The sequence below is a fragment of the Schistocerca gregaria genome, chromosome 3 (genome assembly GCF_023897955.1).
Source record: "Schistocerca gregaria isolate iqSchGreg1 chromosome 3, iqSchGreg1.2, whole genome shotgun sequence".
In the NCBI taxonomy this organism is placed as follows: domain Eukaryota; kingdom Metazoa; phylum Arthropoda; class Insecta; order Orthoptera; family Acrididae; genus Schistocerca; species Schistocerca gregaria.
In genome coordinates, this window is record NC_064922.1 from 530,275,077 (window position 1) to 530,289,190 (window position 14,114).

Sequence of the window (14,114 nt, forward strand, 5' to 3'; positions counted from 1 at the left end):
TCTACATGGAAGAGCCCAGCTTAGCTTTCAGGATGTGTTGTGGAAGGGCTTGCTCATCTTACGTATTGGTTTAACTAAGTTCTTAATATAAACTGTTCTTCTATAAACGTTTACAACTTTGCTGTGGTTGTGATCAGCAGCCCAAGGACTGGAATGAGATTTTCACTCTGCAGCGGAGTGTGCGCTGATATGAAACTCCCTGGCTGATTAAACCTGTGTGCCGGACCGAGACTTGAGCTCGGGACCTTTGCCTTTCGCGGGAAAGTGCTCTACCACTAGAGCACTTGCCCGCGAAAGGCAAAGGTCCCGAGTTCGAGTCTCCGTCTGTCACACAGTTTTAGTCTGCCAGGAAGTTTCATATCAGCGCACACCCAGCTGCAGAGTTAAAATCTCATTCTGGAAACATCCCCCAGGCTGTGGCTAAGCCATGTCTCCGCAATATCCTTTCTTTCAGGAGTGCTAGTTATGCAAGGTTCGCAGGAGAGCTTCTGTAAAGTTTGGAAGGTAGGAGACGAGGTACTGGCAGAAGTAAAGCTGTGAGTACGGGGCGTGAGTTGTGCCCGGGTAGCTCAGTTGCCTGCAAAAGGCAAAGGTCCCGAGTTCAAGTTTCGGTCCGGTACACAGTTTTAATCTGCCAGGAAGTTTCAGCCCAAGGACTGATTGCTGCAGCTCTCCATACTACTTTATACTCTGAAAGCCTCTTCATCTCGGAGTAGCTACTGCAACCTACATCCTTCCAAATCTACTTGTTGTATTCATCTTTTGGTCTCTCTCTACGATTTTTACCCCCATCACACCCCACGCGTCCGCAGCTCGTAGTCGTGCGCTAGCGTTCTCGCTTCCCGCGCCCGGCTTCGATTCCCGGCGGGGTCAGGGATTGTCTCTGCCTCGTGATGACTGGGTGTTGTGTGATATCCTTAGTTAGGTTTCAGTAGTTCTAAGTTCTAGGGGACTGATGACCATAGATGTTAAGTCCCATAGTGCTCAGAGCCATTTGAACCACCCCACGCTTCCCTTCAGTACTAAATTGGTGATCCCTTGATGCCTCAGAATGTGTCCTACCAACCGGCTGCTTCTTCTCGTCATGTTGTGTCACAAACTCCACGGCCGGCCGGTGTGGCCGAGCCGTTCTAGGCGCTTCAGTCCGGAACCGCACTGCTTCTACGGTCGCAGGTTCGAATCCTGCCTCGGGCAAGGGTGTGTGTGATGTCATTAGGTTAGTTAAGTTGAAGTAGTTCTAAGTCTAGGGGACTGATGACCTCAGATGTTAAGTCCCATGGTGCTTAGAGCCATTCGAACCATTTTTGAACTCCACTTCTCCACAATTCTATTTAGCACCTTCTCATTAGTTACGTGATCTGCCCATCTAATCTTCGACATTCTTCTGTAGCACCACATTTCAAAAGTTTCTATTCTATTCTTGTCCAAACTGTTTATCGTCCTTATTCCACTTTCATACATGGCTAAACTCCACACTTATACTTTCAAGAAGGACTTCCTGACACTTAAATCGGTACACAATGTTAACAAATTTCTCTTCTTCACAAACGCTTTTCTTGCCGTTGCCAGTCTACGTTTTATATCCTCTCTACTTCGACCATCAGTTATTTTGCTTCCAAAATTGCACGACTCATCTGCTTTTAATGTCTCCTTTCTTAAGCTGATTTTATTAGCATCACCTGATTTAATTCGACTGCATTCCATTATCCTAGTTTTGCTTTTGTTGATATTCATCTTATATCCTCCTTTCAAGAGACTGTCCATTCCATTCAACTGCTCTTCCAAGTTCTTTACTGTCTCTGTTTAACCGGTCACCTTTTTAAAGTTTTGTGTTTATTATGATCATTACCTGTTTCTAATCAAGTATGTTATTGAACTGATCTGTAGGCGTCCTGGTGTGCTCCAGCTAAGGGCATTTGTTCGTGTCAGTAAGGTTACTGTACTTGTGTTATTTAAGGCAATCTCGACGGCGTAGACTTCCTGCCCACGCCGCTGTCCCTCCAGTTTTAAGTATTGGTTGGTTGGTTCAAATGGTTCTGAGCACTATGGGACTTAACATCTGAGGTCATCAGTCCCCTAGAACTTAGAACTACAGAAACCTAACTAACCTAAGGACATCACACTGCCCGAGGCAATATTAGAACCTGCGACTGTAGCAACAGCGCAGTTCCGGATTGAAACGCGTAGAACCGCTCGGCCACCGCGGCCGGCTTGGTTGGTTGGTTTGAGAGGAAGGACCAAACATCAAGGTCATCGGTTCTATCGGATTATGGAAGGACGGGGAAGGAAGTCAGCCCTGCCCTTTTAACGGAACAATCCCGGCATATGCCTGAATCAATTTAGGGAAATCACGGAAAACCTTAATCAGGATGGCCGGACGCGTGTTTGAACCGTCGTCCTCCCGAATGCGAGTCCAGTGTGCTAACCACTGCTCCATCTCGCTCTTTGTGATTAAGTATTGTTGTTCAAGTTCAGTACCCTCAGACACATCTTTGCGTAATTCTAATAAGGTCGTTTTGGCTATTTATTGTATTGTATTGTTTATTTCCCTATAGAGGCAGTGGCAATTTGACACTACTAGGGCTTGCAGAGAAATAATCAGAAACGTTTCATTAGGTTTTTTGGGTCGCATCCTCTTGTTACTGAATGTTGATAGTTTTGGATCAAGTGGTTTGACTTACGTACCTTTGGCATTTATATTTACTCTTCAGGCGGAACTCGTTGTGGCTTCGTGTCTCTTGTGACAGTGCTGGCCGTTGTGTACTTGTGCGATACGGACGCCGAGAGCGAGCGAGAGTGAAGTGCAGCGTCTGTTGACCTGCTAGGGCTTGGCTCCAGCGTGTTCACAGACACCAGCGTGGCGGTTTGATTCCAGCCTCCTTTTGTATCTTGGCCAGTTCTCCGTCGAGATATCTAAACTGAGTTTCTTGTCTTATTCCAGCCTAAATTGGGATCATTAAATTATTTTGGAGTGCGATCTTTTTTCAATTAATCCAGGGGGGAGTGCTTCTCTCAGCAAGTCTGTAACTACCATCAGAGCAAACTTGGGTTTTAAGGGAGAACCTTTTACATTTATGTTTTTAAGAGGTTCTTGTTTTACTTGCATTGTAACTGTTTTTCTATTGTCACCATGGTTAACCTGATAACTTATTCTGATTGTGCTTCCTTGTCAATTGCTTCATTTTCAGGGTAAACTGAATTATTCGCTCGAGTTCTTCTAATTGACAGTAATTGTTCTTTTGACCTTAAACGAATTGGTTTTGAATAATTATTCTGTATCTGTTCTGGGGACAGTGAAGAGCCAAAGAAATTGGTACATCGGCCAAATATCGTGTAGGGCCCCGGCGAGCATGCAGAAGTGCCGCAACATGAAGGGGCATGGACTCTGCCAATGTGTGAAGTAGTTCTGGAGGGAACTGACACGATGAATCCTTCAGGGCTCAAATCATGCTTTAAGTTATAGACCAAGAAAGTTTCCTATTGCTTTCGTAAACTAGACAGGTAAAAGCAGCGATCAAAAAGTTTCCCGTCGAACGCCGTACAGTCCATAATCGATAGGCCAATGAGGCAAAATCGTCATGAGTGTTAAATATCATGTTGCATATACCCGTTTGGTAAAACACCGTGTCCATAACTGCCTGTTGCACATCCTCGTCCGATAGGAATCGTTTACTCTTCAAGGGTTTTATCAAGGGACAGAAGGCGTTGTAACCCACTGGGGAAAGATCAGGACGATATGGCAGGTCCTAGAGAGTTTCCTGCTTGAGTGAGGCTGGTATCCCAAATCTAATAGTGTCTTGTGTCGAACGGCAATCAGCGTGGAAATTGGCGCACCATTCAACAACGGTGATTTCCGACAGGCAAGCTGCGTTATACACATTCTTCATTCTGCGAAGGATGTCTGCAGGTGTTTATTCTTCGGCAGCCAAGAAAAGTATAACAGGGCGTTGGTCCTGTTTGGGCGAATTGGCAATAACATCGCCATAGTTCACATTGTCTCACGTACCGTCGCGCTATATTGCATATACGCTGCAGCAATGCCCTTCATACACCGAAGCTCCAAAGAAACTGGTATATGTATGTATATTCAAATACAGAGATATGTAAACAGGCAGAATACGCCGCTGCGGCCGGCAACGCCTATATAAGACAAGCGTCTGGCGCAGTTGTTAGATCGGTTACTGCTCCTACAATGGCAGCTTATCAAGGTTTAAGTGAATTCCAACGTGGTATTAGTCGGCCCTCGAGCGATGGGACACATCATCTCCGAGGTAGCGATGAAGAGGGGATTTTCCCGTACGACCATTTCACTGGTGCACCGTGAATATCACGAAACCGGTAAAACATAAAATCTCCGACAAATCTGCGACCGGAAAAAGATCTTGCAAGAACGGGATCATCGACGACTCAAGAAAATCGTTCAATGTGACAGAATTGCAACCCTTCCGCAAATTGCTGCACTTTTCGATGCTGGGCCATCAACAAGTGTCAGCGTGCCAACTGTTCAACGAAACATCATCGATATGGGCTTTAGTAGCCGAAGACCCACTCGGTACCTTGCACGACACGAAGCCTTACACCTCGCCTGAGCATTTCACCACCGACATTGGACTGTTGACTGGAAACATGTTGCCTGGTTGGACGAGTCTCGTTTCAAATTGTGTTGAGCGGATGGACGTGTACGGATATGGAGACAACCTCATGAGTCCACAGACCATGCATGTTGTTCAAGCTTATGTAGGCCCTGTAATGGTGTGGGTCGAATGCAGTTGGAGTTATATGGGGCCCCTGATACATCTAGATAAGACTCTGACAGCTTATGATTACGTAAGCTTTCTATATTATCATCTAGAGCCATTCATGTCCATTGTGCATTCCGACGCACTCGGGCAATTCCAGCAAGACAAGGCCACACCGTACACGTCCACAGTTGCTACAGAGTGGCTCCAGAAACAGTCTTCTGAGTTTAAGCATTTCCGCTGGAACCAAACTCCAGTCATGAACATTATTGAGCGTATCTGGTATGCCTTGCAATTTTCTGTTCAGAAGAGATCTCCACCATCCTCGTTCTCTTGCAGATTTATGGACAGCCCTGCAGGATTCATAGGGTCACTTCCTTCCAGCACTACTTCAGACATTAGTCGAATCCAAGCCACGTCGTGCTGCGGCATTTCTGCGTGCTCGCGGGGTCCCTACACGATTTTGTTCAGATGTACCAATTTCTTTAGCTCTTTAACTGACCTTTATGGTGAAGTGGCACTGGACTCGGTAAGGTGACGCCTTAAAATATTTTCACGTTGAAAGGAGAAAGTTGATGATTGAAATTGCGTGAAAAAATCCCGCCGCAGCTTCTGTGGCGTAACACAGCGAATAATGTGAATACAATGGCCCTCATAAATGAGTCTTGATGTTCAGTCTTACAAAAGGCATTAAACGTTTAATTATTAAAAAGGAGTTTCATTTGACCACTAAATTGGCCCAATTTAATCGCAATTTATAAAAATCATTGTTCGCAAGCACATATATAATCAAGAAAGCAATAATTACACATTAATATGAGCAATAAATTGCAAAGTGAGAGGGACAACTAATTACGAACATTAAAACGCTCTTAAATCGGGGGTCGACTGGTTGGCAAAGACCGCAAGGAACAAATGGAATGGGAGTGATCAAGTCATAATGTCATTCTCGAAAGCACACAACCGTGGACGGACGTACAGCGAGCGGTCTCATCTTGGCAGAAAGACGTATGAAATACCCACGCAAATGAGAGACTGAGCCCTCGAACACCTAGCCAGATGTTAAAGCACGGACCATAATCAAATTTAGAAGCTACAGACCGAAAAACGCGTAACGCCTTTGTTTTAATGATTGCCATCCCAATTCGTGTATCATATAAGTGACATTCTCACCTATTTCGAGGTAATACAAAAAGAGCTGCCCTTCTTTGAACTTTTTCAACGCCCTTTCTGTTATTTTATCGAAAACTGAATTTTATTACACCGTCACTGCGTATAAAATACAAGGTGATTCTCGAAAAAATAAAACAGCAATCAACGACTGTTCATAATAACATTTCTGCTCAGAAATAGCGCCGTTTGTGGTTTCGAACCGACGTGATCATCTTCAGACAGCTGTTCAAGCTTACATTTGTAGTTGAAAAAAAAAAAGCCAAGAACTAATGTAAGCAACAACAAATGGAATATAAACTTGAACAAACATCTGAAGATGATCCTGTCGGTTCGAAACCGGTAACGGTACCATTAAAATTGCTACACAAAGAAGAAATGCAGATGATAAACGGGTATTCATTGGACAAATATTTAATACTAGAACTGCCATGTGATTACATTTTCGCGCAATTTGGGTGCATAGATCCTGAGAAATCTGTACCCAGAACAACCACCTCTGGCCCTAATGACGGCCATGATATGCCTAGGCATTGAGTCAAACAGAGCTTGGATGCCGCGTACAGGTACAGCTGCCCATGCAGCTTCAACACGATATCACAGTTCATCAAGAGTAGTGACTGGGGTATTGTGACGAACCAGTTGCTCGGCCACGATTGACCTCTCACCACGGAAAACGCAATGGCCGACAGCTTTCACTTAGCGATCGACAGCGGCAACATTTGCGTAGAGCTGTCATTGGTAACAGACAAGCAACACTGCGTGAAACAACCGCAGAAATCAATGTGGGTTGTACGAAGAACTATCCGTTAGGACAGTGGTCAGTTCGAGCACAAAATCCTGCACTGGCAACACTTTCGCAATCGTGGATGGCCATGTGGGCAGCACAGCTTAGGATTTCTGCACGGGACTTCCAACGACACGAGTCCAGTTATGTCGAGTTGCTGCGATACGCCTGGCAAATGGAGGTCCGACGCAGTATTAGGAGGTCTACCTTGACTTTTGTTATCTCAGCTTATGTACAAGGTTTGCCACATAACACAACTGGTGGCGCTCCATTACGCATGCTTACACAGAGAGCGGCTATTTAAGCCGCAGAAACACTTCCCGGTGTCACACAGAGCCTCGTGGCGCGACTTGTGGTTCTTGGATCGAATGGGAAGGCCGGTGCAGCGAGCCCCAGGGTATTCGTGTGTTTGCGCTCGCCAACTATGAACCAGCTGCTTTTCGACAGTGACATGACAATGATTTTCGGTTTTGACCGCATTTACTCTGTTCACTGACAACTACTCTTTGAGTTGCTTTGTACATTGTACTCTGTATAGCTCTTCTTGTGCACTGTAGGCAGTAAACGAGACATGGGCCTTTTGTATAATTTTGAACCTATGTGAATGGGGCACTCTGTACGTCCGTGTAACAACTTGTAAATAAATATCACTATCATGCGATTACTGCTGTTCCCGAAAATAAAACAATTTATGTTACAAAATTTCTCCAGTGCTCTAACGAACAAACATGTTTCGTTAGGTATAGGTTACATAAGTAATATCTACTGCTAGTGTCGTAAAAATAAACCGCGTGGTTTAAAGTATTTGTATCATATGTCTAGATTACGTGATGGGAACAAGTTTTGTTAGTGACGAAGTGTATGGCGATGCTTCCAGGGCAGGCGTCTTTTTTATTGAATTCCTCGGCCACCGGATTACGAGATTTCCCGCAACTATCAGGGTCTATTAACCACGTGTGCCGCATCTGCATACTACCTACTACAGTAAACTGAAAGTGATTTTCAACCAGAAAACCCTAAGACAGAGTGTCCAAGCTGAGAAATATATTTTGGAAGCGAATGAAGAAATTTAATTTTGCTCATCCTGCCGCCTTTCATGCAGAGCAGGTGACTGGATTATAGGCAACACAGATTACTTATACAATCCACGGAGTGCCCACGCCCTATCATCTCACAGGGTCATTACCAATAATAAAAGAAGCCTAGCGTCACGGGGAGCATCAGCGAACGTTTAATTTCTAACGAAAGGTTTTCCCATGTTATGATAAATCACCTCTAGACATTTGATGCAAAGATTTATCGGTGGATGGAGATTGTAGCTACAGACTTCACAGCTTTTGTTTCACAAAACTAGACTTCAGTGCTAGCAAAGAAAATCTCAGAAAAAATTTCTATGAAGGTGATTCCAGTTTAAAATGTGGCAAGTTAAACCAGTGATCATTTCGCCATCATCAACTGCCATTTCACTTCCATTGATGTAGGCTACCTCCAGACTTTTGCTTGCGTTACAGTCTTCAGCTATGGGACCATACTTATACTCTCGTCGTCTCTGTCTCGTCTTATCGCAAGGAATTCAGCAGAGAACTTCCTTTATGCATCCACCCACCCATTCACCTGACTGTATGTCCTGCCCAACTCAATCAAATTTTCATCACAGTTATTATTAAGTCTATCACACCGTTTTGTTTACTGATCACTTGGTTCTTTTCCTGTCTCTCTTAGTACTTTCCAACACACAGAACCTCCGTTCTGAATAGTTTCCGTCTAAACAATGTAAGTCAAAACTAATAACACATGTTGATTATAAACTTCTCGTTTTAGACACACCGGAAGGCTGTTTATGAAAACCCTAAGTATTTTACAAAGACAATTCGGGTCACTCTTACATCTATGTTTATTTCTTTTACCTTAGATTAAGTCAGTGTCTTTGGCTGCCCAAAATAAACTCTTCAAGTATGTCTTTACCACAATACTTGATTTGTACCATTTTTCCCATGTGTTTGTTGTATATTATTTTAGTCATATTATAATATCGGTTTTCAAACTTGGTCTATGAAGTTCTTCCATGCGTTGCTGAGGTTATACACCACGTAAGGGCACCAACATACAGTTCTGGGGTGGGTTTAGAATATTAGATTCTTACGAAACAAAGCATTTATGAAGAACAGTGTTGCTGTATGGAAGCGGACTGCCCAAAGTGACTACAAGCAATTGCGTACAACTCGCAGCCGTGTAACATGGCGTAAGAACGGCAGTCGTAAAAGATTCTAATCTCAGTGACCGGATGTGGGATTACGCCTCGTCTATGAAAATAGGTTTCAAACCCGACAATAACAGCTGCAGTCGGCGCATACACGTTCATTTCACCCAGTTCCCGAGCAAATACTGCTAAGGGAACTGCATGCAGTAAACATTTAGAGTCGAGTACATCACGAAAGGCTATTGCTCGCAGTGCGCTGAAGTGTGCACGTCTTTCATGGATAAAGCAACACAGAAATTTAACAGTAGTTGGCTGGAGGCGTGTGGTATGGTCTGAGGAATTGCGATTTTACCTCTTTTCAAATCATGCTAGACAGTGAGTGCACCTACGGCTCAATGAGGAGTTTAACCCGTTATGTGTAGGGGATGTAGGAACTGGTTCAGTTTTGGCGGAGTTTTTCTTACTATGATCTGGTCCACTTTCAGGTTGCCGTAACCTCGATTCAAGATGTTCATTTAAACACTCTAGACTACCAAGTGCAGTGTTCTACATCTCCGTGACCAGTATACAGTGGACACTTCCATCTTCCAATATGACAACATTCGCATCCACAGGGTTGTATGCATGTGCTCCTGGTTTGATAAACACTCTGGCACGCTATCGATCCTCAACTGGCCAACTAGATCATCCGATCTTAACCCCACAGAAAATTTCTGGGACTATTTGAGTGAGTGAAACGTAACAATCAATTTAAGAGGGACTTCAGAAAGTTACACATTATTACGGCAAGCAAAGTAACTTTTATTGGATGTTGCATTACACTTACATACACAAGAAACTGTTTTTCAACATAGTCACCAAGTATCTGTAAACAACGTTCTACCAATTGTTCAATCTGTCGACAGTAAAAACCCACTGCTTTGTTGTGGAGCCACTAGGAAATCACAGTGTAAACTTCCTCATTGTTGTTCTTTAAGCTTGCTGAAAAAATGGAAATCGCATGAAGCAAGATCAACATTTCCCGGTAACACTGAAAGGGTACAGTACCGCCCAACACTGAAAATAGGTACAACATTCTTCGTTATTCTTGTCAGAACAACATATTTTTTGTAATAATAACTCAATTTCACTTAATACACCGAAGCCAGATACCAGTGTAGGAAAGAAGTACAATTTATTTATTTAATTGATCACATGTGCACGCCCACAAAACAAATCCCTACATCCAAGTTGGTGAGATCTGTGAAATTAATGAATGTATGGTCATCTGCTAACCGCAGATAGTGAATAAGCAATATATGATAATCTTTGAGACGGTCCTTTGGTCACCTTTGGTGGAACCAAAGAGATGATATTTACCTGAGCTTTGAGCGCCTGAAATTTGGCTGACCAATACGGTAGCATGGTGCTCCCTCACCTCGGCGAAGGTGCGAGATGACCTGAAGAACGGCCATGTTTCAGCACTCTGGCTCTGGATCTTGTGTTGGTAAGACCTGTTTTAGGTGTGCTACGTAAAGACAAAAGAGTGGAGAGAATGGTATAGATGTGAAATACTTAAGAGTAGCTTGGAATAATTATTTCTATATTTCAGGAATTTTTGGGGGGAGAATTACATGACAGGCAGGTAATATTAAGAGGATCGTAGTAACCTTCGGAAGTGACCAACGGCCACAATGAAACCACGTGTAGCAATAAGTTGAAATACTTGCGAGTGTTAGTACTAAGCTGAAATACTTCCGAGTGCTAAAGTTAAGCTGAATTACTGGCGTGTGTACTATAAGTTGGAAATATTTAAGAAATGGCGTGCGCAGGACTTGAAATTAGAGAAGGGCACTTCCACGTGGTGAGTACTGTGTGAGTCTCAATCTGTGTATGAGACAAAGGATAAAGAGAAGTACTCGTCCAAGGTATCAGTTGTGGCGAATATGATCTTAATATTACTTTGCGTGTTATGTTTTAGTGTGACGCTTGATTCAAATTCTAATACTCTGAGAGAGAAGCAAGGTGAGTCAGCCGTCTATCCAGCAACGCCACTTGGCTTGCATTTCACAGGAAGACGTGCATATATCCTCCAGAGTTCGTAGTAGGAATGAAAAGTTACGAAGTGGGGCAGTGTTGTGTGAAACTGGGATGAATACTAATTGAAGCGGGGAAGCTGAAAGTGAAGTGATTCTAACGTTGTGACTATTCTTTGTGATTGTATTCTATGTTGCCAGTGTGACGTATTTCACGTAATTTAATTATGTGTGGTTTGCATGGGAGAGTAGCAAGATAGGTTCAGAGGCAGTGGGTTATGCATGTTCCTTTTTGCACCGCTCGGTCTGGAGTAAATTTTCGTGATGATGGGCGTGAGAGTCGAAGTGTGAGATATAGCAAAAGATCCACCATCCTATCCAGAAAGTGCACTGTAGCGTTAGATAATTACCAGATCATAAGAAAGCGTATCACCAATGTAAAGCCATGCCCACTGGGCGGAGTTTCTCATGTGTAATTGTTGTATAAAATGTAATGGTGTGTTTAGGTTATCTTTGGATCATAATAGAATTTATCGGAATAAAAAAGATAGTGAAAAGAAAAAGATTGGTGGCCTTGTTCTTCGAATAGTGTGTAGTCATGATATCCAAAATTTATAATGTGTGCGCCATTCATATTCAGTGCGATGGCTACGTATTGATCAAAGCCGTTGGGTAAGAAAGAAAATGTGGTTTTGCCAGTGCGTAGTGAACAATCAGAGTTGTGTAAATTAGTAATAGTCAGATGTGCGTTATCCGTTTCCTTTGCGTAATATTCAAACAGGAGAATAATTTGTAGCTTAATTGTGAGTACTAGAGCCCATAATCAGTCATCGATGTTACTCGATAAATAAGAATAAATCCACTCGCTTGACAGACCACTCATCTTGCAGGCCTGACTGCTTGATGCCACAGTATGAGCAAGGCATGTGGGTGCCTCTCAACACAACCCATATCTGTGTGACCTTGGTCAAATTGCTGACACCATTTCACTATGGCTGGAAGAGACATTACATTTGGTCCATATTCTTACAGAATTTTGTGGTGAGCTGGTGTGCAGTTTAGTTTTGTCCTCAAGAATCGTATTGTTCCGCCTATTCCAACTTTGGAGTATGTTTCCAGTTGCTGCGCCATTTCACTCTTGCGCTCTAGTTAACCTTTTATCTGTACCACAGCAGAAATATCTGCAGGAGACCCGGAACATGTGTTCTTCTCTGACAATGGACCGCTCTTCTTGCGCAATGGTGTTAGCGTATGAGGACATGTGTAACTCACTTTTTGAAGTCTCTTCATAATAGCTATATGGGATTAAATCATCAGTGGGTTACTTCAGGTGGATACACCATAGTTGACGAAGCTTGTCGTTTCTCTCCCCCATCAAACTGAGGCCATTATAAGGGCCAGAGATGATACTATGGTGTGTTCTTGACTTTATTAATTTTTTATCTGGCGCTCTTACACTGCCCGTTTGTTTCATCAGGTCTGTCTTCCTCACACCCAGACAGAGGGGAAATGGAAAACTTAACATTGTTATCTGTTCCACTTGATCTCATATTCTTCTTCCGAAAATTTCTTTCACTTCCTTTATATTGCTACTTCAACACACGAAATGAACAACGTTGGTCGTAGGCTGCATCCCGGCATTACTCCTTACTGTCTCCTTATGTGATTTTGCTAAATGAGGTCAAACTGCAGGAAAAGATCCTTTGAAGGATAAGGAGCAAACAAAAGTCATATGGACATATGACTGGAAATGCCAAGGGATGTACACCCACTTGAAGGTGGAGGTGAAAGATCTTTGGCAGTGTAGGTTTCATTGACTGAACACGCTGGACAAGTATAAATGTTCTGCCTGCAGAAGTGTTTAAGCTCCACACTCAAGAGGGGAGTACCACCACAGTCACATATTACAGCAGGGGATAATACAGTAACTTTTGAAAGAAGCTGCATAATGGAGTTGATGACCTCGCCGTTGACCACCTGTAAGCACCAGCATTAACGGTTGCAGGTTTGTTTGACCTGTGGGGAGAGTGTTACAGTAACGCTGAAGAAACTGAACTGTCACTCTCTTGAAGAGAGATGTTAACTATCCCGAGAAAGCCCACTAACAAAGTTTCAAGAAATGGTTTTAAATGATGACTCTTGGAATATATTAAAAACCACTACATATTGTTCGCACAGTGGTCGTGAAGACAAAATCTGAATAATTACATCATGCACAAAGTTATTCAATCAATCTTCTTCCCGCGCTCCATACGTGAATGGAGTGGGAAGAAAGTCTAATGACTGGTACAATGAGACGTAACCTCTGGTATGCACTTGGCAGTGCTTCGCAGAGTGTGGATGTAGATAACAAACATATTGTACATACCTTGCATGGGTCTTGAATGTGAAAGGTTTGCTGGTCTGTTCTCATGTGTCTGCCTAGTCCTAGCGCTTTCTTGCAGCAGGAGCAGCAGGGAGAGCAGCACAGCAGACACCAGCAGGATGAAGGCGGGAGAAATGGTGGCCAGGTCGACGCTGACAAAGTCCCGGTCGTCTATGCAGGACGGTTTCTTGGAATTCCAGCGCATGCGCAGGTGGCTCAAGTGGCCCTGCTCCCACATCGTGCGCATCCTACAACGTGACAACACCGCATCCCAGGTCTGCACGCATTGGTACCGTGATTCAAAGTACTAGTCAAAACTACTAGGTATAATAAGTTTCATTTAATTTACGTCTATGGTCACAAACTTTTTGTTAACAGATTACCGGTTTCGCGACAATGTCGCAGCTTGTGATACTACTAAATATGTACGGTACATACGAGAATTTAACATTTTCTGCCAAATTCTTGCACGTTCGCGGGTAGTCTTCGTAACTGGTTGTTAACATGCAGAGCTGTCCAACTGTTAGCTGTGTATCGTTGTACCCACTGTCGATAGCTCGCCAGTAACGAGGCTCTTGTTCGACTGTGCAGGCCTAAAGTCGAGTATGAGTTGGCTTGTTCGTCGGAGCTTGGAACAGTATATGGCGACAGAAATTCTACTAAGGAAATTATAAGTTCGTGTACCAGTACAATGCGGAATCGGATAGGCGCTGCACTTTCGAGTATATATGAAATGAGTTTTTGTGGGAAATGATTTACATTGGTGAAACTGGAAGAAAGTCGAATTAAATCTGGTGATGTTGAAGAAATTAGCTCACGAAATAACGCTAAAAGTGGT

At 43.4% G+C, this 14,114-nt stretch overlaps 1 protein-coding gene across 1 annotated transcript in view; it reads right to left on the minus strand.

Annotated features, from left to right (window-relative positions):
- Positions 1 to 1,868: 1,868 nt before the first annotated feature.
- Positions 1,869 to 14,114, minus strand: part of LOC126355450 (glutamate receptor ionotropic, delta-2-like) — a 146,186-nt gene continuing 133,940 nt past the window's right edge. The window contains exons 9-10 of the mRNA XM_050005765.1: positions 13,280 to 13,524; positions 1,869 to 1,906 (exon numbers count right to left, since the gene is read on the minus strand). Coding sequence (XP_049861722.1) covers positions 1,869 to 1,906; positions 13,280 to 13,524 — 283 coding nt within the window. The remainder of the gene's footprint in view (positions 1,907 to 13,279; positions 13,525 to 14,114) is intronic.